This window comes from Nelusetta ayraudi, unplaced genomic scaffold (genome assembly GCF_046127955.1).
Source record: "Nelusetta ayraudi isolate G7.1 ecotype Tasmania unplaced genomic scaffold, CSIRO-AGI_Nayr_v1 ptg000135l, whole genome shotgun sequence".
In the NCBI taxonomy this organism is placed as follows: domain Eukaryota; kingdom Metazoa; phylum Chordata; class Actinopteri; order Tetraodontiformes; family Monacanthidae; genus Nelusetta; species Nelusetta ayraudi.
This window is the reverse complement of record NW_027466185.1, coordinates 20,370,885-20,396,551: the sequence shown is the minus strand read 5'-3', so window position 1 is coordinate 20,396,551 and position 25,667 is coordinate 20,370,885. Positions and strand designations below refer to the sequence as shown.

The 25,667-nt window shown below is 44.7% G+C and overlaps 1 protein-coding gene across 3 annotated transcripts; it reads left to right on the top strand.

The window, feature by feature from the left end:
* col9a1c (collagen, type IX, alpha 1c) lies at positions 1-25,483 on the top strand. Of its 3 annotated transcripts, XM_076011599.1 has the most exons (38): positions 1-165; positions 3,639-3,721; positions 5,443-5,514; positions 6,395-6,524; positions 10,043-10,439; positions 11,185-11,265; positions 12,871-12,888; positions 13,320-13,409; positions 13,498-13,533; positions 14,431-14,502; positions 14,601-14,645; positions 14,735-14,770; positions 14,895-14,918; positions 15,035-15,088; positions 15,706-15,777; positions 16,356-16,394; positions 16,526-16,582; positions 17,525-17,578; positions 17,742-17,795; positions 17,915-17,968; positions 18,063-18,116; positions 18,209-18,262; positions 18,738-18,791; positions 18,879-18,932; positions 19,381-19,434; positions 20,306-20,350; positions 20,442-20,495; positions 20,576-20,629; positions 20,800-20,853; positions 21,339-21,410; positions 21,514-21,549; positions 21,633-21,677; positions 21,771-21,803; positions 22,383-22,529; positions 22,745-22,799; positions 22,897-23,091; positions 23,829-23,915; positions 24,593-25,483. In XM_076011599.1, the coding sequence occupies exons 1-38, from the start codon at positions 137-139 to the stop codon at positions 24,793-24,795; spliced, it is 2,847 nt and encodes a 948-aa protein (XP_075867714.1). In that variant the 5' UTR covers positions 1-136; the 3' UTR covers positions 24,796-25,483. The 3 variants fall into 3 exon arrangements, with proteins under 3 accessions (XP_075867714.1, XP_075867715.1, XP_075867717.1); XM_076011600.1 differs by lacking the exon at positions 12,871-12,888; XM_076011602.1 differs by lacking the exon at positions 16,356-16,394.
* Positions 25,484-25,667: the final 184 nt, after the last annotated feature.

Sequence of the window (25,667 nt, the reverse complement as noted above, 5' to 3'; positions counted from 1 at the left end):
CTCGGGGCTCCCGCTCAGTCCTCAACATGCGCAGGTAGGACCGACTGCCGAGGAGGGAACAAAAAAAAAAAATCTCAGGTCTGCTGCTGCTGCTCCTCCTGCTCCCGCTGCACCGCTGCGCTCGACTGGTGAGAACATGGCCTTCCGCAGCTCCGCTCCCACGAGGTAAAAACCATTCAAGTCCTGTTTTTCTCCAGCAGGTCTCTCTGTCTTTTGAGGGTGGGGTGGGGTGGGGGGGGGGTTGGAAATGAATCAACACCTCCAGAACAGATATTCTGTTATTATCTGTCTGTTCGAGAGAATACATCTGGTTTATTTATTTTAAATTTCCCCAGTGGGGGATAAATAAAGCCATTCTGTTATTTGTTATCTTTAAGCAGCACTAAATGGTGTATTTAAACTTTAACTGGGAAGAAGTTAACAGTCTGTATCCATCACAGATTTGCCCGTTAACATCCTCATAAACAAGTTTTTTTTGGAGGAACAGGAAGATGTCGACAAACACACTAAAAAAAAAAAGAAAGAAGATGTTGACCTTTTAGCCCTTCACTGGTCCTGTTTAATTGGCCGAAAACAGTCATTAAGTTAACGCGTCCACAACATCAGCTCTCGCGTGGCCTGATTGTAAAGACGGATGCTTTGATTTGTTTCAGTGTGATTTCAGAGGGAAAAGGCAAGATGGGGCATGGCAATGCGAGCAGAATTAAAGGGGAAGGTTCCATCGAAGGTTGATGAACGCCGGGCCTCTGAGTTGACAGGGTGCCATTATGTAATTGGGCTGAATATTATTTCAAGAAAAAAACGTAAAGTTTAAAAAAAAAAAAAGTTTTTGGAAGGGGGTCTTTTCAAGCGTATATCAGCTGCGGCAACAGTTGGAAAACAACCCTTGAATTTTAAAGCACTGCGATCTCATTGGATGCAAGTTACATGTTTCCCATCATATAATAAGCGGGCTATGAGTGTGTTTTGCGAGCATTTTTTACAGCATTGTAGCCAGTTGCTGTTTAGCAGCCGGTGCCTGCAGCTCCGGGCCAATTAAGCAGCTGTCAACTCCAAATCCTCTAATTTTCAGATGTCTTTCATGTTATTACGGCTCAGCTCACCCTCAGGATTTCTTTTACAGCCGTGAAAAAAGAAAAAAAGAAAACATAAACCAAGAAGAACTCATTATTGTTTCTGCCAAGATGCTGCTGTGGCCAACCACAGTCTGGCGCCCTCTGAAAGTATTTTGCCATCTTGCGTCTTCAGAGATCAATCGATTCGATTTTTTATTTTTTTTGCACAGTTATTCCCAAATGTTGTGCACTGAGGCCACAGCGGCTAAATGAAACGGGAAGGCGCGGCACTCGTGGTGTTGTGGCAAAAAGGAACCAATGTGAATTTGCTGCAGGGAAGCTCCTCGTTAACTTGCTTCCTACATGTTTAATGAGAAGGTTCTTACCGTCCTTGGATCTGTCAAATATGTTGTCAAGTCATCAGAGTTACCACATTATAACATGTACATTTAAAGTTATGATTCATGCCCCACTTTTACGGCTGTGTTTTACTCCTCCTGTACTGAAATGCATGGCTTCTTATAGCAGGACCTCTTAATTTGCTCAAACTTGCTAGCAAATTATTCCAGAATTCCACTGACATTTTACCATTTAGGGAAGTAGGCAATATTAAATTCTAACAATATGGTATCTATTGTATACATGGACAACAGCCAAAGCCTAGAGCATAGTAGGAAAACAATTTCACAGACTACAAACTGCCAACTCAGTCACTCGCATTTTAGGTAAAAATTGGATGATCCTTTTTTTTGTCTTCACATTCTTATGTTTTACTGCTGTTTGGCACCACCAATTCTCAGGTAAGTTTTATTCTGGTCAATGTAGAATGAAGGCAGAAATAGAAACAGGCATCATCAGGTGATTATAATTAAAAGTCATCCTTTATTACCATTAAGCAGAGATGGTTATTTCAGGTCAAATTAGAGGCAACACTTACCAATAACTTGCATAAATGCAACATTCAAGGCTACTTCCTTGTTGAGTCCCGAGCTCATGACAACATTTTCCCCATCGTTTCCAATATATTTACGGTAACTGACGCGCAGGTGAGTTCACTGCCTCTTATCTGTTCCCGAAAACCATTAGTCTTTTTTCGTTTAGTGTAAAGGTTAAGCGGCAGTCACGTGCAGTCGGTGCTGCGGTGGCAGCGGCCTGCGCTGCAGATGGATCAGCATGGAGAGCACACAGCCACTCCCTCCAGGAGCCCTGTGGGAAGGCTTCTTAACGTGAAGGGCATAAAGTTGAAGCTCCCGGCGTCCTCTCCGAGGAGACCTCGCTAACTTAGCCATTAGTCTTCCCCCTCTGACAGTGCACGCACACATACACACACTTATACGCCACAGTCCGCACAATCCACACGCTCAGCCCCTGTGACACCCACTTTTTTTTCTTGTTTCTTTAGCAATGAGATAAATTAGATGAACCAGATAAGACGTGCTCCCCCGCGACCTTCGCGACATTGGAGACGTGTTTTTCAGGATGATTAACAGAGCTACCTTCTGTCCTGCTGCTCTGTGAAGTCCTTGGGAAAAAGCTACGGTGACTGACTGTGCATCGTAGAAGGCGAACAGTGCAGAGACAGGCACCTGCACCTGGCAGTGGGGGACGTCATTAATTACAATATTGTTTGTTTAAGATTACAGTTTACTGTATGCTTATTGAAGACGAGATGGCGAGGGTGGTTTCTCCAGGAAATGAATCGGCTCTGCGCTGGCTGGAGTTGTTAAGAAAGCCAATAGGGCCTCATAAATGATACTTTGGCTGAATTAGACGTGGATATGGGAAGGGGCAATGAAATTATATTATGATATTAAATGATGAGTAGTAGAGCATCTCAGTAATTCAAACATACGATAACAGTACTAGACGACCTAGCCTCAAAGCTGACGGCTTGCCTGACAATATAGATGTAGATATATAAAAATAAATAATTCAATCAAATCAATAATTCATATATAGATATACAGAAAGACACATAAGTATTTGAGGTATATCAATATAAACATTTAGGATGTATATAAATGTAGGATGTCGTATACATCAAATTATAATGAAACGGTTGTACGGCTCTGTTCTGCTGACTTTCCACAAGTCCATAGAGAAAATGTGAAAGGACTATATGTCAGTGATGACAAATAATTGAAATAGCACCATAGCACAGTGAATAAAAAGTGCGTGGACCTTGATTCACATGAGCTGATGTGAAGCTGTGTAGCTCCAGATCAGATTGCAAGCTTAGCTTCAAAGGTCTAGCCAGAACTGGCCCAAAGCTCTTCTTATCAATTTTCTATCGTGCGCTGCCATATTCCGCCCACGGTGCTGCTTTATTATCCCTTTCAGTTTAATGCAATCTCATTTATTTATTTATTTATTTATACCCACCATCCCCAGCACCAGCAGCAGCAGCAGCAGCCTGTGATCGGGACCTCGGCAGCAAAGTGTTTAATGTCGCCCCTTTGGTGTTTTATTGATTCAGAGAGAGAGAGAGAGGGAGAGAGAGAGAGAGAGTGCGCGAGAGTGCGCATTTCAGTGGCACTTCTGAATGCTGATTTCTCCTCCTTTCCTTCTCTCCCGCCCCAACAGAAGGCAGTGGCGGCGTCCACCGATGGCAATGGCCTGCATCTGCATCGGTCTGATGTCCCTCCTCCTGTCGCCGGCACTCGGACGTGAGTCACATACATCCCGGTCGCGCGTCACAGAAAGTGGTGTGCCATAAAAAAAAACAAACAAAAAAAAAAAGTAGAAGAAGAAGGGGTTGGGGGGCAACTACGCGTGAATGGGACATTGTTTGTCTTGTAAACACAGACCGAAGGAGGCCTGGGGCTTAATGATAACGCCCACATGTCGACTGTTGCCAGGTCATTCTCTTTTATCACAACTCACACAAAGCCAGTGCCAGAAATAGCCAGCGCACCGTACTTCTGTGTGTGTCTGCACAATGTGTGTGCGCGTGCGTACGTGCGCTGTAAGGATTAAATCAGATTAAACCTTCCCTCTGATAATCACAAAAAAAGCCCCATTCTCTGACGTGCAGGGTCACAGCAAAGCTAAAACATGCACGCAGTGTACAGCACCAGGTACAGAACAGCTTTTCTTCTTTTCTGTCTTTTTTTTTTGTTGGTTTTTTTCCCCTCCCGCCTCGCCCGCCCCCCCCCCCCCGTAGTTTGCCCACATTGTCACGGCGCGCGCACATGCTCCGGCATGTGACATCCTAACTGCGGGTTATCTGCCGCTCATTACATAATTACGGGCTTTCTCGAGCCCACGCCGCGGCGGGTAGTGGCTTTAACAACTTGGGGGCCGCACATGCACAGTCAGACAAGTGTCGAGCGGTGGGCAAATACGCCGTTATAAATACCGTCTCACCACTTTATCTCATTTCTCAGCAGTCGTGTGGGATCGGCCAACGGCTTCCAGATGTGCTGCGTTCACGCTGCTCGCCGTGAATAATGAGCTGACTCGGGTCTTTTCACTGGGGAGGCCCCCTTGGCTGTCACCTAGCATCCTCCCCCCCCCCACCCCCCCTTTTCTTTAATAAGGCTTTTCTCTTCAAAAGAATTGCACCCTCTTCTGATCCGGCTTTTGAGGAATTTGGTCCTTTTAAAATGAGCAAATGAGGTTGAGAAATCTGAACGCACACGACAGCTGTATATATAAATCAAAACGAATAGGAGACAAAATATTACAATGAATATTGTTAACAGACTTCTTTCTACAATTAAATGTTCCTGGTAACTCAGGACCCACGTTCTTTTCCTCATCGTGAAGTCGCCAACCAAATTTACTCCACAAAGATAAAAACGATGGCCCACTTTCCATCATGTCTAGTAAATAAATTATTGAAATTCTTGAATTGAAATAACAAAAAAATGGAGGGAAACCATGCCCATGAAACCACGACCCAATCAAAACAGCTCCGCAACCCATTTTGGGGTCCCGACCCACCTGTTGAAAAACATTGATATAGAGCATCCTTGTTTATAAAGACTTTCTCAGAAAGTTGCGTTATAAGTGACATTGATTGTGTTGACAGATCTGTCTTTATGCAATGGAATGTGTGAAAAATCATCAAGTTTATTTGCAATAGAAAAGTTGAGTTCTGTCACATTGTAACTATGCTACCAACAACAAAAAATTGGAAGTATTTAACTCAATAATGTAAAAAAAAAAAAAAAACATAAATAAAGAAAAAATTAAGAAGGCCAAATGAATTCCTTAATACATTTTATAGCTACTTTTAGGTGCGTTCTAAAATTTCTGCGTATCTTGTAACTTTTTACGTATAAGTGTGTGACTGAATTGGACTTTGGCATTAGCTTTATTTCTTTATTTATTCTCGTGTGTGTGTCTTGCAACCAAATCAATACTTTGTATCTCGTTCATTCAGAACTCGACCTCAACCGATTGGACGGCGATTCCGTCTGCCCGCCAATGAGAAGTGGACAGGACGACCTTCCAGGTGAGGCCAAAAAAAAAGCAGCGGATAAAGTTCTTGATAAAACCCAGAAGCGTTGCGCGTGAGCAAGCAACCCCGAATTCCCCTTTAAGAAATGGTGGAGCATCAAATGGAAGTTGGCACATTTCATTAGCGGAGCCGGGTGGGCTGCCTAATGCGCCAAGACGGCGTTAGACTGCAAATGATGCAAATAAAACGCCCTGTTTGAGCCACTGAGAGTCAATCTGGAACTGCTCGAAAAAAAAGCCAACGAGGCCGTAATTGCTCGCCGCAGCCCCGAGTCAAACGGCCGACTTCACTCAGCACGTCCGAGTGATGCGTTGTTAAGCAGACAGATTGTTCATTTTCGGATTCGCCGCTAACAAACGATTACGCCCGTGATCGTGAACAAACGCTGCTGCGAACGTGGAGTCTGATACACCGCTTCACTCGAGTTTGACATTTACAACCCAGAGGGGATAAGAATGTGAAATATTTTGTCTTGGTCTAAGAGCAGTAATCCTCATTGTCAATGCTACCTGGGCTGTAAGGATAATTGAAATTTATTTCAAATTTGAAAAAGAATTCTCCAATTTTCTGCTGGTTTGGTTTGCGTCCGCTCCTTCTGGTTGCCACGTAGCACAATTCTACTCTGTAAAAATCGACATCAAATACAACATCTAACCACGCAATGGAAGCGCAATGTTCACATTTTCACTTTTGAAAGCAAATTTTCAAACGTTCAAAAATTTGCTCCCACTCAAACATTTAAAATGTTTTTTTTTTTTGTCTTTTTTGACCGTCTGCTTTGCTGAAAGTTTGCCAAGACATCGCTAAATGCTAATCAATCTTCACGCAACAAGCACATTGTCGAAATTGTCGTGATCCCATGCATTCCCTATAGGCTTCGATCTGATAACCCAGTTCCAGCTGGACGTGATCCCTCTGAAAGGCGTGCGGAAGGTGGACGGCTCCACGTCCCTCCAGGTGGCGTACCGCCTCGACAAGGAGGCCAACTTCCAAATTCCAACCATGTAAGTACAGTACGGGGTGTTGAAAAACACACGTACAGGTGTCGGCAGGCGGCGGTGGGCTACGTGCGCAGGTGTTGCGTTATTACACGTCCGGCGCAGATGTTACTGCGGTGCATAATTGGTGGAGTAGGGGAAAAAAAAAGAAGCATGTCTGGACATATATTTGACATTTTGTAGACGTGAAGATGGAGAAAAGGCATGTCAGAGAGGCTGGTCGTTTTGGAATCTGTAAAAGAAAAAAAAAAAAAAAAAAAAAGTATGGTAAAGTGTCCCACTTTTGTGTCGTATGTGCAATAAAATTTAAAGGAGGTTGCATTCCATTGGTGTAGACAGGTGGAAGCAACTGCTGCTCTCAATAGTCACAGGAAACACTTTTTCACTGACTTGAGCTTACGTGTTGCAGTAAGTCGGTCACCCAGATTTTGCGGAAATTTATACGTGCGCACAAGCTTTGCAACCTCTCAGTCCACCCTTGAGTCACATAGCTAATACTACTGTGGGTCAATGAAGGACTTGTTCGTAGGTCGGCCTCATAGCAGGGAGGAACTGAGTTGAAACAAGGACTAAACACAGGACTGAAACCAGGATTGACTTGATATATTTCTATATGTGCACTTAGATTTGCATTTGCAAATTGGTGATATGTTGGCTTGTCTCTTGCTTTGCAGCTAACTAGCGATAGCTAAGGATGAGTCTGCGAGGTGAGGGAATGGAGGCAAGGAATCGCAACTTTAGCTTCAGGAAAATGACTCTTGAGTTTAGAACAGTTCCTTCAAATCACTATAAAACTTGCAAATCACCGACTCAGGAAGGAGAGCAGGGAGAATAACTTGTGAGCAGCGGCAGTGGCTAAATAGGTTAGCATAGATGCTGTTTTAGCCACAGTTTTGTTTTGAGCGAGCTGAGTGGCACATTAACATGAGAACACAAAGACAACACTGAGGCCTTTTTCTCCGTGGATAACATCGACTGGAATTGGTCCAGAATGGCTTTGGTGAAGTGTGAAATTAAAGGCCGCGGCGTGGAGCAACTAGCAAAGGGGTGAAGTTGCAAAGTGACAAATCGGACTGTCAGTCAGTCACTTCCAAAGAGTTTATGTTCCCCGTCCAAACTCTTCCTTTGGGTTCTTTACTACATGGACCCATGGGATTAGTCCAAAGGATATGGGAAACACTGCAGTCGATGGGCAAAGTTAGCCATTGCTGTTTTTATGTTTTGTTTTGTTTTGCTTTGTTTTTTTTACCTTCTTGGAATTTTACTTGAGCAAACTGAAGGCACAGCAACATAGTAGTTAAAAATACATTGGTAGACATAGATCGCAGAGTTTCATCTATATCGGACACAAATAGATTTATAGGTATGAACCAGCCTTGTTGTTGTTGTTGTTGTTGTTGTCTGATATAGATGAAACTGTGATTGATGAAAAGCATCACACTATGAATCTTTTTGGACGACATTGGTAGACAGTTTATTCCCTCTGCAGTCAAGGCTTTTGATCAGCTGATCGAGACACCCCATTCCTCCAGTACAGCAAATGCACTGCAAATACCTGTTCGTATGTATACAGGTTGTGAGACCAAAACCTCAAGAATGTGGATGATAAGAGCCAGTCAGGACAGGGTGGTTCAGGTCTTTCACTCCGACACAGGTGGCCATTTCCCAGCGTGAGGCTGAGCCGACATGGAAGCGTCGCTGCGCGTTTTCCACCAGAAGTGCCTCCGCCGAGGGCTCTTTGCAACATTTTGTCAATTCATCCCTCTAAATGGCCACCGAGAGAGCACTTTTGCCGAGTTCTTTCCCACAGGAAGTGCACCCCAAATGCGCCGTGGAGGCGAAAAATAGGGCACATATTTGGTGCCCTCCTCCACCTCCTCGCTCTAAACACCTGCGAGTCGTAGCGTCGCTTCTAATTGCAACGTATCCTTCCCACACCTGCCAGTCAGCCCCATTTAGCATGAAAACTTAGCCGCGTTTCGCTTAAAGGTGCTCAGAATGTGAAACCCAATTCATAACCAAATGATGTATTTGGATGTTTCCCTGCGTGCCCTACCGCCTGCCCGCCTGTTTCAGCTAATCTGCTCCTCTGCAGCGCGGCTTTCATTTCAGCCACGGTTACATAACGGCTGGCACTCCGCACCTACACCGATCAGGGAGGGTGGTGGTGCAGGGGGCGGGGGTGGGGGGGGGACTGTCACCGTGAATGTAAATACATGTTTATTTCCTCTGCAGGTCTCGTGGCACAGCCTGCTCGCTTTTGAAGTCTGACCCTGGTAGCAAAAAAAAAAAAAAAAAAAAAAAAAAAAACCCTCTCAGCTGTTGCCTCGTTCCACATGCTTCGTCCTCAGGGGGCGAAAGCAGCTCATACTGAAGACTTTTTCACCCCCAGGGCGAAAGCGCGAGCGTGGTCTTCATTTGTTTTACTGGCGCACAGGAAACACTTTTTTTTTCTCTCTCTCTTTACTGGCTCACGTTGATCATTTACAAGATGGTTAAAGTTCGGCTGCAGCACCCGTTTATTAAGCAGCCACCTGCTGAGAATCTGGCTTGTTAAAAAAAAGAAAATCACTGGAAGCAGCAGCAGCAGCAGCAGCAGAGGAGGAGGAGGAGGCGGCAGCGCTGCGGCTGAGGTGGTGTTTAATCTGTGGCATTATGCAATGACTTCAAACCAAACCTTTGTTTCTCCGTGGACAAAAGGGAGTGACTTAAAAGTCCCCCTGTTATACCCGTTCCTTAGAACTTTGCTTCCAATCTCTGAGTCCAGCAGGGCAACGTAATGCAATTAGATATCCGAGAAACCGTTCTAATCTGCTGAAAATAAATATATAATTAGCCCTCTGTTTACAGGGTCCAGCAAAGATGCGGATTTCCAAAATCAGCATGATTTTTGATGTATGAAGCCAATGACGTGAAGGATGGATTTTTTATTTATTTTTTTTTTCATTTCTGGGAAGAAAACTGACAGGCTATAGACATCTATCGAGTAAAATTATGTTTCATAATCTGGGACATTTTAACTTTATGACGTCATGGTAGTTTTGCCAAGTTATATATGAGAATATACATATAACAAGGGTCTTGCTCCCAGTTAGCTGGACAATCCAGTCCGCCTGACAGTGCATTTTGTATTTAGGGTGGATGTTTACATCTTCAAATACACCAACGAAGAAGAAGGTGTATGAGGTTTCCATGTTTAGGTGCGCAGACCACCGTAGTTCACTGGCAAGCTCGGGAGGGCGAGGGCGAGTAAAAGATGAGCTGCAATCTAAAGTGTGACCGCTTGATGTCGCTGTTTCTTCTTCAGAATCTCCAAATATTACACACGTAACCTCGACGTTAAAGCAACAGAACTTTTCAACATACCAAAAAAGCCATTCCAGTCACCACAACTTAACCTTCAGGGTTAACAAGCAACCGAACATTGTACCTAATGATGTATCCAGGGAGTGTATTTTGACACTTGCGTTTGAGCATTTCCTTGTTTCGCTCAATCCTGACCGTCCTCCCGCTGTCCCTCCCAGGCTGAACTTCCCTCGCGGCTTCCCCGACGAGTACTCCTTCATGGTCACCTTCCGCATGATCAAGAGCACCGTCAACAAGGTGTGGAACGTCTGGCAGATCGTGGACGAGGACGGCAACAAGCAGGCCGGCCTGCGGCTGAACGGCGACCAGCAGGCGCTGGAGTACTTCCTGATGGGCGCCGACGGCAACCTGCAGACCGTCACCTTCCCGGGCCTCTCGGTGCTCTTCAACACCAAGTGGCATAAGGTGATGATCGGGGTGGAGCGCGAGCAGGTGACGCTCTACGTGGACTGCCAGCCCGTGGACCGCAAACCCATCAAGGGCAAAGGCCCCGTCAACACGGAGGGGGACACCCTGATCGGCAGGCTGGACGCCGACCCTGACGTCTCCGTCGTGGTAAGTTAGGAACGGGAGGATCGGGCCAGTTGGGGCAGTTTAAGAAGAAAAAAAAGGGATCATTTACTGCAGGGTTTTACCATCCTTTTTCAACCTGAGAGCTGAGAGAACTTCATGGGTACTGAGTCAAACCAAGAGCAAAATATGTTCTGAAATAGCACATTTTTTTTCAGTTTGCCCAATTTAAATAGATAATTTCTATGATACTCATCTATGTGAAGACATTACGTTGACTTAGCAAAGTTGGCTACAGATCTGTAATCTCAGCAATTGTTTAAATTTTCAATGGGAAAAATGTCCCATTTTCACGAGCCACTGACAAACTGTTTTATCCAGCAAAATTCTATTACTTACATTTCACAAACCGACTTTTAGATTGTGTTCATCTAAACTTACAAAAAAATATTAATACATTTTGTTTTTAAGATATTGTCATTTTCGAATCTAAATAAATGCAAGTGTGATTACAAAAGCATAGCAACAGGAAAGAAAAATTCAGTGTTAGACAGAGTTGTGCTATTTTTAGAACTGGCCTGCGGGCAACCCGTGTGGTTCTTGAAGCACCGTGTTGGTAACCCCTGATTTACTGTAATACCCCGCAGAAGAAATTGCTTTCTCTTCCATCCCCTCCCACGATGTAATCAATGCAGACTTGAAGTGATTGATCCGCAATTGAGGGAAAAAAAATAAATTTTAGCACAGAACGCAAACAGAGCGTGAACTGAACGTCTCCTCCTTTTTGCAGTTTGAGCTCCAGTGGATGTTGATTCACTGCGACCCCAAGAGAGCCCAGCGAGAGAGCTGCAACGAGCTGCCGGCCACTGAGGTACAGTCAGGAACAGGGTTTTACCCTCAGTGTCTGCGGTGGTTGGTGTTGTATTCATGTATTCAGTTTAAAATTCAGGGCAATAGAATTTCCACACAAAACAAAGAAGCAACAAAAAACACATCGTGCGTTAAGGCTGAGACAGTCGCAGGAGTGTAACAAATACTTTCTTGAGCGCTTTCTGGTTCGGTTCCAAAAGCAGCTCGACAAATCCGTCTTTGGAGGCGGAGTCAGGGGCGAGCTCTTTGCCGTCAACGCCGGTGGAGGCAAAATGCTGATGGCTTTTTGGAAAGGACAAAAAAAAAAAAGAGGAAGTCTGGTCAAATTAAAAGTGCACGATCGTAATTTGGAAAGCTGCGTATGCGCCGGATTCTTGTGGTTTCGTTTAAGTCACCGAGAAACCGCCATTGGCAACCGCAACGGAAAGCACAAGTGCCACATCCTACATGCAATTCATCAGCAGTGGCGCCAAGGACATGCAAAAATGGAAGGAATGTACGACTGCGTAGGCTTTTAATTTGATTGGACCATCAGTTGGTGACTTAGATTTTATATGTGACATCACGTTGACCGTTGATTTACTCCGTCTGTGCCTGCTGCTGAATATCTTTCAACTGCTTTATTTCTATATCACTGCCGTGTGATGAAAAAATATTTCATGAAAATCCCCATAATGAAGAGATTGGTGTATTTTCACCAATGAGGCTCAAGCAAGCCCACCTAATGGAGTTGGACACCCCCTGTTTTCAAAAAGTTCAGTCGATTATTATTTGCCTAATGGTATAATGGCCAAAATTGGCTCATGAAAACAGCACAATGGGGAAATGTCTCAGTGAGAAAAACAACAGAGAGACCATTAACAACATTCAATAAATATGCACAAACTGTTTTGACTTTTGTTTTTCCAATTACTCCTTATTTTGTTGGAGATTAACAAAACCTGTTAATGCACTTTAGGGTTGTTCTCGATGAACAACCCAAGTGCATCTCCATAAAAAAAATGTTAACTTGCATCACAAAGAAATTCACACTGGAAACTATAACAATTGGTGATTCACTCTGAATTCGCGCCCATTTGCTCGTGTGACTTGTTAGATTTATAGAATTGAATCTTCATCGAAAAGAGCACTCATATTTGTGGTCAACGCCGGCTGGCCTGCGAGAATCGTTTTCGACCACATCTTGTTTACTGCTTTTTCCATCACCGTGTCAAGACACAAAATTAGGAAATAAAACGATGCATCGTGAAAAAGGAATTGTGGTATTTATGCCAATCAATCAAGCAACCGCCAATCAAGTTCTGACTTCAACACTGAACAAAGACTGGCAGCCCGGAGAGAAAATCGGACTTCTGGTATCACGGTGCGATGATGTCCGCTGACCCTGCTGGCCTGGTGCTCTCTATTAGATTCGAGGCTAACACTCCTGCATCCAGCTGTGGTGGCGGCGCCGTCGGTGGCAGGCGTTGGTAGTGCGGGCTGTGTAGTCAAACGGCAGCATGACGTTCGCGGCGCTTAGCTTCTGCTGACACTTTTTTTTTGGGTGAGGGGTGGTGTGACTACTTTCACTAACTCTGCTCTCGTCTGATCTCTCTTGCTTCTTCAGATGTATGCCAATGAAGAGGTATTTATTCTTCTACTTCCTTTCTTCTTCTTTTTTTTTTTTGCTTTGTCATTTTGAGCCAATAATCTACTTCGAAGCTTTAGCGTGCTTATGGCCTCATTGCTCTGTTCTCAATGCTTAGTTGGTAGTTTTGTATGTTCGCTAATGCTGTACTGTAGGTGCCATTGTGCCACGATGCCAATCAATAACCAATTAGTGTCCAATATTAGACTGTCTGCATTCAAGAACACGCAGTCAAATGCATGACATTAAACTGCATTTGTTTAATGAATTATTTTTCTTATTGAGACAGTAACAGCAATGTTGGAATTAAACATTTTGCTTTTACGCTTGAATTTCAAAGACATTGTTTTAGAACTTATTCCAGAAGTTATTCGCTGTGTTTTAACCATTTCACTGCCATTCGCTGATGGGTTCACATCTAATCTCAGCCTGACAAATCAGTCCAAGGCCCACCAGGCCCTGCCGGCCCAGAGGGTCCCAGAGGGCCCGCGGGTGAAGACGGCAGAGATGGAAGAGATGTAAGTGGTTCTTTGTCAGTTATCGGCCTTTTGTTCCAGAAATATGAGCCATGCAATAAATGCTGCGTTGTCTTCTTTGACTCTCCAGGGTCTCCCAGGTCCCACCGGCAGTCCAGGTTCTCCTGTGAGTATGAAATCGTGGCGGGAAACTGAGAGAAGTCAAGCTGCAAATTCATTCTCACTGTTGTTGACTTCTATTAATTCCTTTGATTTCGAAGAGACTGTATTACAGTGTGCTAGCTTAGCCAACTAATAACTAGTTAATAACTAGTTATTAATAATAACTAGTTAATAACTAGTTATTAGACTAGACTTTGGCTGCCGATGTTGAGCGTGGTGTTGGTGTGTTAATTCACTGTAAATCCGAATGATGTTATTCTGCTGTGAGACTACAAATGCAGATGCGTGGGCACAAAAAGGTGTGCGCTGACGTAACCACGCATGCAAATGCAAATTGTTTTTCCACAAATATTTGTGCAAATACATTTTTGTTCTTTTTCTCTTTGCAAGATTAATATTGTCAATCTCTTTGCGATGCTTTTACAACAAATCTGATCAAGAATCCAGGACAAAGTGCTGCACCGGAAGTGCAAACCTCCTTGATGAACATTGATGGAAATTATCTCGCCCCCTGCTTTCTCTAAACATTATTCTGAAATATTTGCATACTTTTCTTAATTGTCCTCAGCGCTGCACAAGTCAGCGATAGGTTCTTCTCTGGGATGTCGCTCTCAGAACAAATGTGTAATTGCGAAGAAATGAACATCCCCTTGTTGAAATCGTGAGTCAACCAAAGACATCATGTTCCATCCGGCGCCTCTGTCTTTGTCCTACCTGTTTGTTCTCTGCTGCCCAGAGACACAGCTGCCGAGGATCGTCTGTCATCCGAGGAAGAATGAAAGTGCCCCACCTATCAGTGATTAATTGTTGACTGTCACCGCCAAGCGGGTTCCTTAGCAACGGCGCGGCGCGATGGGGAAAAAGATAAAGTTGTTTTATTCCTGTCGTGTCTGTTTCCCAGGGCGCCAAAGGGGAGCAGGGCGAGATCGGTCTTCCTGGACAGAGAGGCCTCCCCGGTCTTCCAGGAGCTGTTGTAGGAAACATCATTTCATTGGCCTGACACGCACTCTTTGTCATATCCTGCGGTTAGCGCCAGTGTGTGATTGTGTTTTGCTTCTCTGCTGCCTGCAGGGTTCTTCTGGTCCAATGGGTCCCAGAGGGCCTGTAGGAGAGAGGGTAAATAAAAACAGTAAACGTTTAATTACATGATTATGACAGTGTCACCAATCATTCTTTTTTTTTTTCTCCCCTTCTCTGTTTTGCAGGGACTTCCTGGTTTTCCTGGACCTCCTGGTCCTGCTGTAAGTTTCTTATAAGCGACAAAACATTTTCAAAAACTTCATGTATATAGTTTGTGTGTCTGTATCTAAATGCTCCTAATTCATACATCAGCACTAAATCTCTAATTCTCCTTCTGTTCTGCAGGGCCCGGCCAGTGAAGGACCTGCTGTATGTGATCTTTCCTGTTTTATGCACAAAACATCAGTCCCGCATGGTCCTAATGTGACAACACAACTGAATATTTGAATGTATTTATGAATGAACCATTTTATTGCTTTAAACAGGGACCACCAGGGAAAGCTGGAATTCCAGGAGATGAAGGAAACATAGGACCTGAGGTCAGCCTTCAAACGAAGACCCAGTGTGATGGGTCGTGCATATGCTATACTGCTAAACTGTTAATGTCCGATGTGTATCATTAGTGGATCATTCAATGCATTTATCCCCCCAAAAAATAGTATTCAAACGCATACAAATATATTAAAGGCTGACTTCATTTAAGTTTGTTTTTTTTGTTTTGTTTTTTTACATAAATAACCTCCAAATAGTTTCCTCCCATGTCAACACCTCACACTGGAAGTTTCGCCCTCTGCTGAGTTCCACACTGGCTCTCATTACGTTTAATTTGTTATCTCTGAAGAAAGCATTGTAGTTACATATTACATTTGAATATTTTAATGGCAAAGGTTATCAATTATATTTTTTTAATTGTTGTCACTATGGTGGACCGAACATAAAGTTTGACACAGCAGGACAAAGTCCCCCGTGGCTGAGTTTGCATTATTTATTTCCATTTTAATTGTCCTGGTGAGTTTCCAGTGGTTCGGCGCTGAGCAATGCAAACATTAGCCTGACTTCAGCTCAGCCTGGGTTACACCGAACGGCTCTATCATTGTATTCATCTGTAAGTCTCCGTTATTAACAAACGTGGTGATTGTAATTTCTTCACGCACAGGGCCCAGCCGGTCCCAAGGGTGCAGCTGGAGTTGGGGGGCTTCCTGGACCTCCTGGTCCACCAGGGCCAGTGGTAGGAACCGCAACATGCCGATGACCGTCTGACACTTACTAATCATAACATGCATCGGAAACACAATACACACATTGCACACGTGACCTGTTGCATTTTAAACGTCCCACATAGAGCATGACAGATAAACTACACAGCAACCATTACGTTTAGGGATGAATGCTAGCAAATAGTAGTGCAGCTGCATTTACTTTTACGGATGAAATCTTACACCAAGAGGCTTCATCCACACTTTTTCTGAGCCTTTCATCTCAAAACCCTGTGGCTTCCACAAAGCTGTTGTAGACTGCAGAGATCTCAAGAGGAAACCCAAATACCAGCAAACACTAATATTAGGATATGCCTCTGCTTGCTTTAGCCAAGAGGTTTAAAGCCTGTCTGCATTTCTTTCATCTAAATCTACCAATTCGTCCACCTGCTGTAGCTGGGTATGCTAACTTCCTGTCTGCATGTTGACATCCTGTTTGCACGTTGCACCTCCCTCTCGAGTCGCCCCCCCCCTGGGGATTTTTCTGCTCTGGTGGATTCTGGTGTGGGCATCTAAAGTCTTCTTTGGGTGTCGCTCTGCTGCGTTTTAGGGACCTCCTGGTGCCAGCAGTGAGGGGACTGGGGAATCTGTGAGTGATTTTGCTCTCTTATAAGTGGCCACACATTTCCTGGGTGCTTGACGATCGGTGTGGTTCGGACCAGGTGGCGGCGAGGCCTCAGCAATGCCTGACTGTTTGCTGTCACCCGTCCTGTTTTGCAGTGTCCTGCCGCCTGCCCCGCCGGCCCACAGGGGATGCCTGGCTTGCCGGGGATGAAGGTGAGCAACGATGCTGTCCCAACGCAAAGCAGTATTAATATTGCTTTATTATACCGTGTAATAAACTGTCTTAAACTGATCTCAGACCAACACACCGACACAACTAGGCAGTCGACACAGGGGATGTTCACACGACCCAGAGCAAGAAACAGTGCCATGACAAGAGCAACGTTACATAGGAATGTTTTACCTACACCACCAGTCAAATGTTTGGACGCACCTTCTCTTTTTGGTCTTTACAACTCTCTACACTGCAGATAGAAACTGAAGACATCAAATATATGAGCAAGATACTGTATATGTAATTATGCAAAAATACAATACAAAAACAGCATCTTTTTGTTAAGCAATTTTACATAATTGGCTCTGGTCAAAATGTCAAGTTTTCTCATGCTACGGTTGTGTATGTTGGTTTGGTTGAGATTTGGAGGAAGGAAGAAAAGCTGATTTTGCCATTGCTAATGGAACTTAAACTTAAACCTGTGAACGTCTGACACTTTCAGTTTATTTCTAATCCGTATGAATTTGGCCCTGAATCTGCAATTCAAGTGTTCAAGTGTTGTGAATGAGGTCAAGGAGGGAGGCCTGAGAAGATCTCAACATTTGATGATTGAAAAAAATACAGGACAAAGAAATAGAGGCTTGGAGGTGTGAAGGTTGCAAACAGAAAAGGGCGACGCGTTAACTTACCACTAACTTAGCTAACTTAGCTTAGGTTTAGCTGTTTAGCTGTGTTTTTTTTTTTCAGTGGTTTTAATTGAGGAGGAATTGGAAGCATCAGCAGGATCAACAACGGGATGAGCGACCCAGAGCAGAAACTCTTGAGATTTGTCAAGATTTTTTTTTACGTTCACAGATGACAAACGGTCACCCAGAGCACCGACAGTAATTAGACGACAATCTAATCGTTACATCAATCAATCTGCTTGTCTCCTCCTCCAGGGACACAAAGGTTTGGCCGGCGAGTCCGGGATAGACGGCACACCTGGAGAGAAGGTACGGGCAGCTCGAGCCCCAATTCAAAGAGACCGAGTATCAAGGACGAGCGGCATCGTGAAGGATCTGATCGCCGGCCATTAGCCGCCTCATTTGATTATCCTCGTCCTCGGAATCGGATTAATTTGCGCTTGCCTGCTTGCTTTTGTCCTACGCTAAAAAGGGGGAAGCTGGAGCAGACGGCCCTGCAGGGCCTCCGGGACGCATGGGAGATGATGTAAGGAAGCTCCTGTGGTTCCTCACAGTCACAGTGGAATTAATAGACCCGGCGAGTGCGCGGGAGGGAGCGGAAGAACCCACGTCAGCTTAAAGTGCTTTTATTTTTCTCATTTTTAGGGCCAAAGAGGTCCCATTGGATTCCCAGGGACTACGGGCGAGAAGGGAGACCGAGTCAGTTGGAGCAGAGAGACACGCATACAATAGACAACCATGTGGATATTAAACGCACAACCAGCCTCATCGCAATGTCACTGTTTGCTTTAAGGGTCCTCCCGGTTTTAACGGCGTCCCAGGACCCACTGGCCCACCTGGAGCTCCTGTAAGCACCTGTAGCTTCTTATATATTTTCTTTCCAATCAGTCTTTTCTTGATGACTAGATTGGTGTTTACAAGGTCCAAATCTCTTGACAGGGAGTGGAAGGTATCCGCGGGCGTCAAGGTTTGGAGGGACCCACAGGCGAGGAAGTGAGTTCACGTTCTGAAAATACAGTCAGCCAAAATAATGTTTGCACACGTCAGGAAAAGAAAAACTTGCATGAATATTTCAATACCAAATTTATTCAGAAATTACGAGATTATTACGAGTTACTTCTACAATTACAAGAGGTGCTCAAAGTGGTGGCCATTGGCTTCCAGACATGTATGTGTACAGTGAGCTACGGCTTGGGTAACGTTGGCCAAAGTGTCCAATGGGATTGCTGCACATGCATTTTCAGTTGCTTCTCTGAGGGCCACCATTGTAGTCGGCTTCCTGCAATACACAACATCCTTTCAAAAGAGGTATCTATATGTATAGAAGTACCTAATGAAATATTTATGCAACTTTTTCTATTCCTGCTGTGTGGATACATTATTTTGTCTGACTCTGTACAACGTGGTTGTGGATTCTATTGGAAAACAAACAGGAATTCATAATGAACCGACCTTTGCCTTTAATCAGGGACCCGTTGGACCTCAAGGAGAGAAAGGGCCCAAAGGAGACCAGGGAGAAGTTGTAAGTTGGCTGCCGGGAGTTCAATGCACTTTTTAGTCGACAGTTTGTTGGATTGCTGATTCACAAAGTCTCGTGTGAAACATGCAGGGAGAACCAGGCAGCGACGGCTTGGACGGAATTCCGGGAGTCAACGGAACCAAGGTGACTTCTCACTGTCCCAACACCACCACGTGATCCCTTCAGTCCAAACACAAGTGCTCTGTGATTATTTCCCCACATGAAAACCGTATTGCTGTTACTCTATTGTAAACCCTACAACTCACTCGAAATACTGGTGGAGCAAAGTCTTACGTTGGCTTTTGTCAGCAGTCAGACGGTTGAACCAACCTCTGTTCCAACTGGATGAAACATCTCAAGCTTTTCCACAATGAGATATTGTTTCATCTTTGGGCTCTAAATTTAGTCATTTTAACAAGAAGCGCATCAAATATGTGTCTCAGATACTTGCACAAAGTCTGTCTGTCTATCTATCTATCTATCTATCTATCTATCTATCTATCTATCTATCTATCTATCTATCCATCTATCCATCCATGTATTCATGTTATTATAAATGCCATGCTGACTTGCTTGAGTCTCCACTCAACAGGGTGAGCCTGGCACTGCCGGAGCTGTTGGTATCAGAGGGATTGTGGGTATTCCGGTAGGTGTTACACTCTTCAAGTCCTTTGTTTTTTTTTTGTTTTTTTTAAATAAATAAATAAATAAATGAATAGCGTGTCTTGCTGCGGAAATGAATTCCTAGACTTTAAAAATGCGGCGAGCGTGCACGGCGAGGCGATCCGAAGAAAGCGGAAGTGAACGGAGGGCGAGCAGCTCCGCGAAAAACCGCAGAGCAGATCAGATAAATAAAACATGAAAGTCAAACCAACAGGAGGAAGGGAAGGAGGGAAAAAAAGGACAACAACAAGCTAGCGCCGGGAGTATCGACCTTTTCCTGGAAGTGTGTGAGATGAGAGGAGACAGATATGGATTGAAGGGGTCAAACTGACACCACAAGCAGCACAGTAGAAAAACATTTGTACCCTCGGCTCGCTCGCCCTATTTTTTTTCTCCAAAGTTGCTCTGATGTCTCCTCTGTTTTTTTTCTGGACTTTGCAGTCTTATATAAACTGAGCACTGGGAAATACGTCTTGTCGGGAGCTCTGCGATCAGGGTGTTTGTTCGGGAAATGGACGGATGTGCTGCATTTCCCACGATTTTAAAGGCCCACTGTTTGACGCGCACAAACATGTATTGTCTTCAAAGAAAGAATCTATCTGGATCTGGATTTTTATTACAATTTACTGCTGTGCTTTCATCTGTCAATATTAATTTATATTGACATATAGGGTAGCTCTGTAGATTTAGTTTAGTTTTAGCACTTCTGAGCTTCAAAAAAAGTTTTCTATTTTCAAAAATGTCAGCTTTTCATTGTTGCAATTTCAAGGCAAGCTTTGCTGTCACTCATATTTCCATGTTTCCACACAAACACAGTTTTGTTGATTCATTTTTCCTATGACGCTACATAATAGGGGCTTCCCGGTAAACCAGGACCAGTCGGGGCCACTGGTGAGACGGTGAGTCTGTTCTCTTCTGGTTAAATATCATAAAGGATTGCCATTTTTTCAGATTCAAGCTATTTAACTGAGTTTATTTGCGTGCGTCCAGGGCGAAACTGGTGCGGAGGGAGCCATCGGACCAGTCGGACTTCCTGGGAAGACGGTGAGAGTCGCCCGTTGAACTGCGGTGGCCTGAATGTTGACCTCCAACACAAATCCCAACCATGTTTCTGTTTCATCCAGGGTGAGCCTGGAAAACCTGGAGAGGATGGAAAAGCAGGAGACAAGGGGGCAACGGTGAGAAAGCGCTTCCGCTTATGCTCTGAGATGACCAATATTGGTATCCTTGTTTGTAATATTGCTGTAATGTTGTCTTGTTGCACTTTTTAAATGTTTTTATCTGCATCTTACAACACGGTTCTTTTGGTAAACGGCTGACCTTAAGTGCCCTGCTGCCTCATTTTCAGGGTGAAACAGGAAAACAAGGGCCTGTAGGTCCTGCAGGTTCTCCGGGGATACAGGTAAGACACCTGAGGATGCACTGATACATTCAATCAAGTCCTCTGATTATTGGCTCCTAAATGCTGTTTGTGTCTACCGCACAGTGGTACTTTCTTTAGGGTTCCACATTTATGATCACTTTTAACCAATTAAACATGCAGTATAAATAATTAGTGGCCGCTCAACATTTCATGTTTCTAGGACTGAATGTGATCAATAAATACAAACACGGCCATTCCATGTAACACATGTAGCTTAAAGAGTTGTAGTGTAGAGGTCTAGAAGTAGAAATGATCTAATCAGGGAGTTAATAGAGACGAGTTAGTTATCATCGTTTACTGGTTCACATATCCAAACCATGCCATCGTATCATTAGGCTGAGGAGGCCCTACACTTTGGTGTTTATAGGTGCAGGATACTACTTCCCTTCACTGTAAAACATGTAGAAAAAAGACAGATCTTATGTGATTAATAGATAACAATTAATATTTTGAATTATTCCCAGGGTGATAAGGGAGATAAGGGTGAGACCGGCGCAAAAGGACTGAAGGGTCACACGGGGTACAAAGGCGATCAGGTAGACTCTCTAAATCTTCCCTCCATCAATTTTACAACGTGCAGAATAAGTGATGAGGCGCCCAGTTGATCGTCGGGCCGTGTTTCATGTCTTTTTCGTGCAGGGAGCTATTGGACCGATGGGACCAAAAGGAAGTGAGGTAAGAATGAGTGGAGTCTTTGCAGTCGTATTAAAAACGGCCGTGTCTGACCTTTCACACTTGCCGTGATCCTCTGTGACCAGGGCGATCCCGGAACGGTCGGCGATATTGGAGTCAAAGGAGACCAGGTACGAGGAGCCGCGGCCCATTTCCATTGTCACTGTACATCAAGACTCTCGGTTTGAGGTGTTGAAACAAACTTTTCTCAATTTCTTTTTCAGGGGCCCCCTGGTGTCACAGGAAATAAAGGAGAGGTATGAAGAAACTGTGCACAATGTTTTCCTACCAGCATCTGCTTTTGTTGGTGTCTTCTCAACATTTGCTAGAATATTTAATTCTATGTAGAAATATATAAAGCTAAGTTTATGAAGTCATTACTAATCTTTTGGTAATATGGTAGTAATGCCAATGCTCAATATGGTTGCATACATATTAGCATAGTGTATTTAGCCCTCTGTTCACAGCCTCCTGTAAAAAGACTGGGTTTTAGCTTCCTGCTAAAACTCGTGCTTTGTTTGAACTTGCACTTGTTTGAAGGGCGCCAAAAGACGTTGAATGTAACCTGAGCGTACAGTCTTATACCTCAGAGAACTAGCTGTGCCATTTGTGATGTCACAAAGGGCTTTTTCTTTCAAACTGCATGATTTTGTAAACAAGTGAATATAAAAAGAAACGGAAGATGGCAAGTTCATCGGTCGGCTGCAGACGCCGTTGTTGGTCAAGTACATTATGACCAATACGGGACGTTCAAAGGCTTCAGCAGCAGCAGGATCGGTTTTCCTTCCACGGACACAGAGGAGCCACCACAATTTCACCTTTTTCTTTGCCTGAAGAGCGGAGAGAAGGGTCAGAGAGGAGCCACAGGAGACGCTGGCAGATCAGGCCCGCCGGGACACGAGGGTTTGGCAGGTCCAATGGGCGCCAGAGGACTGGAGGGAGAACCAGGCATTCCGGGGTCACCTGGACCCAGAGGTCTCCCTGTAAGTGTCAATATAAGTTAGTATAAGTCAAGTGCCAGTGCTGCCTGCTATGAAATGCCAATGATATTTCATGACTACTTCTTTACATTATTACATCTTCATAATTCTGTGAAGTTCACATTGTGGAAACCTGTTGAATGACATTTCACACACGGTATATGGAAGCTGCTAAAAGTTATGGTCGCTTTTGATGATGTTCAATTATTGCGTCTCAGGGCCCAAAAGTGAACGACGAGAAGCTCAAGGAGATCTGCTCTGCCGTCGTTGAAGGTTCACTTTGTTCTCCTCGTGTTGACCAGATCAAACCTTTGGCGCGTTTGCGTCATTCCCCATTTTTACAATCATGTCCTTGCCTTTTCCTGTCTAGAACAACTTGAAGAGTTCATGAAGGAGTTCCTCAAGAGACCAGCAGCCCTCGGTGCCCCCGGTATCCCCGGACCAGCAGGACCTCCCGGATCCGCGGGACCAGCCGGAGCGGCGGGCGCAGTCGGCCCCCCCGGGCCGAACGGCATCAAAGGCCATCCGGGTTTCTACGGACTTCCAGGAGCACCGGGCAAAAAAGGTCAGAAGGCTTTTGAAAGCTGCCTTTCTTGAAGGATCAGCGGTCAAATGACGAGACCAAACGGCTTCTCTTAGCCCCGGAGTAGTTTGCCCACCTTTAAATCAGGTTTTATGCATACGCGTTTTAAGGAGAACTCATTCATTCATTCATCTTCTATACCCGCTTATTCCTATTCAGGGTCACGGCACATGCACACCTACGGACAATTTAGAATGTTCAATTGACCTCACATGCATGTTTTTGGAGTGTGGGAGGAAGCCGGAGAACCCGGAGAGAACCCACACAGACACAGGGAGAACATGCAAACTCCACACAGAAAGGTCCCAGGTCTGGGCTAAGGAGAACTCTTAAGTCTAAAATATTTTGTGCTGGAAGAGCTTTGTTTACGCGTTGATTGCTTCTTGCCTCGGCTTCATGTCCCTGGGGAGGGTCCAGAACTAATACAGTAGATGCTTGTGGCCCAAGATTAAATGAAGCTTTTTCAGAAAACGTTGTGGGCCTTGGCAGTAGGCCTTTTGTCTCTACGCTGCCAAAGCACATGGGGGTAGGGACAAAAAAACAAAAACAAAAACTACGTGGAGCATTTAGAGCGGCGCATTGTGCGATGGATGATTCACAGCCGAGTCACTTGGCTTCCAGTGTGTGCGGCCGTAACGTAAAGTGAAAGCACAATGCCTCGCCGTGCACTCTCATCTACTTTGTTGTGCTCCTCTCTTTGCACCTGTGCTCTGTACCAGGCGACACTGGCGACAAGGGAGACAAGGGGGACAAGGGAGAGGACGGAGTGGGAATCAAAGGGAGCCCCGGCGCCCCAGGTGCACCAGGTGAGGCTTTGTCTTGCTTTGTTGGTGGGTTTAAATTGTGGTTTAAATGGAATTTTGATACTCTGCCGTTCACTTTGTAGTTTATATCAAGGTCATTCTGGCTGTTCAGAAAGCCAGCGAGCTCGGCCAACTGGTGAATGTAAAATAAGGGCAGTTCTAATTAAAGAGGAGCTATTTCAACTGTCTCAACCTTGGAATCCAAAATGGAAGAGAGGAAAATGACACAAAGGCTACACTGCTAATATCAGTCGCAATATATGAGTATTTTAATTAACTGATGTCGATGGGGAAGGCCGTGAACTCTGCTGAGGACTATTTCGCTCTTTAAAAATCATCCATACGGCAGCATCCATCTTGCTAACCTCCAGGTGAAAACATTTTCGTTTCACCTTAAAATTGAGTGGATCAGTTCAATGGTGACTGCTAAGGTGCTGATATAGCAGCAGTTTTGTTAAACAACTAATGTGAAACTAAAGGCTTTTCTCATACGACAAATTAAAGCAAGTCAAGTTTGCCTTCCCTCTCCAAACGTAACGTTCCACCTGGCATGCTGGCTAGTCATGTGACCGTACCTCCATCTCCATCAAACTTGCTATGAAAACATCTCTTGCAAATTCGAGTGACGCCTAACAAACACATTTTCATTTCCATTCCACAACGATCCATCTCAACCTCAGGTGCCACGGGTGCTCCAGGCATCGGCAAGGACGGTAAGAACGGAGTCGAGGGCGAAGCAGGAAGTCCTGGAGTCCCTGGAGCGCCCGGTCCGAAGGGACCGTCGGGCCCGCCTGGCCTCTGCGACCCCTCCACTTGCATAGGCAGAATCCCGCCTCTCTACATGGTCAGCGATAAGAAGTCTGCCAGCTACAGGAAGCCGTGAGGCAATCGCGGCTCCTCGAAAAAACACTCCAGATCTCACCCCGACCGTGACTCTTCTTAGGGCCGCGTCCCAGTTGTTCTGAAGTCTCCAAATCCATCTGAATTCTAGAAACAGCGCAAAAAAAAAAAAAAAATGTGTGTGTGTGGGGAGGGAAGTGGCGGAACAGAGACAGAGCACAATTGTAGAATACTGTATAGAAATTTTAAACTCGTATGTGATTTGAGTGAGAGCTTGTCTGATGTTCAGTGAGAGCTGCTCCCGATGCCGAGGCAGCTGACGACAGGTACGCAGGTCCATACCTACAGGAACACAAAATTCAAGCAGGTGTTTAACTCCAATACCGGGAAAAATAAAAAAAAAAAAAAAAAAAAAGAATCTCCTATTTCCTTTTTGTGCGTTTACATTTTTCTGATAAGCTCCCCCAAAACGTTGCTCCATCCCCTCTAGATGGTTCTGTCCTCACGGCATTTCGATCCCGCGTTCTCCACTAGTGACGTTGTACCACAGCAGGATCCTGTGACATGGAACTCTCCTTCAAAACCTGCAAAAGCAGGAGCGACGCCTTCGCTCCAACGTGCAGACGGCCAGCTAAAATCTCAAACAATGTCCTTTCTCATTTTGTTTCTCCTAAATGTTGTCACACCGAGGTTCTTTTTCAAACATTAAAATAAAGTAATATGTTTTGGAAGTGTGTGCGTCGTGGTGTGGATGCCTTTTTAGCCCTTTCTTTCCCCCCCGGAGGCAAAATTTAAAAGGAACTGAAAAGGTGAAATTCCTCTGCCGTTGTCCAGCGACAGGGTTTAATATGAAAAAAAGCAACGTCCTCCTCCGGTTGTTATGGATGTGCTTGGCGTCCAGGGAGCATTTTTCAG

Excerpts from the sequence above, each read along its gene's own strand:
- col9a1c (XM_076011599.1), top strand. The coding sequence starts at position 137 with ATGGCCTTCCGCAGCTCCGCTCCCACGAG. Across the intron at positions 6,525-10,042 it reads AACTTCCAAATTCCAACCAT|GCTGAACTTCCCTCGCGGCT; the intron begins GTAAGTACAGTA and ends TGTCCCTCCCAG. Across the intron at positions 22,530-22,744 it reads CTGGACCCAGAGGTCTCCCT|GGCCCAAAAGTGAACGACGA; the intron begins GTAAGTGTCAAT and ends ATTGCGTCTCAG.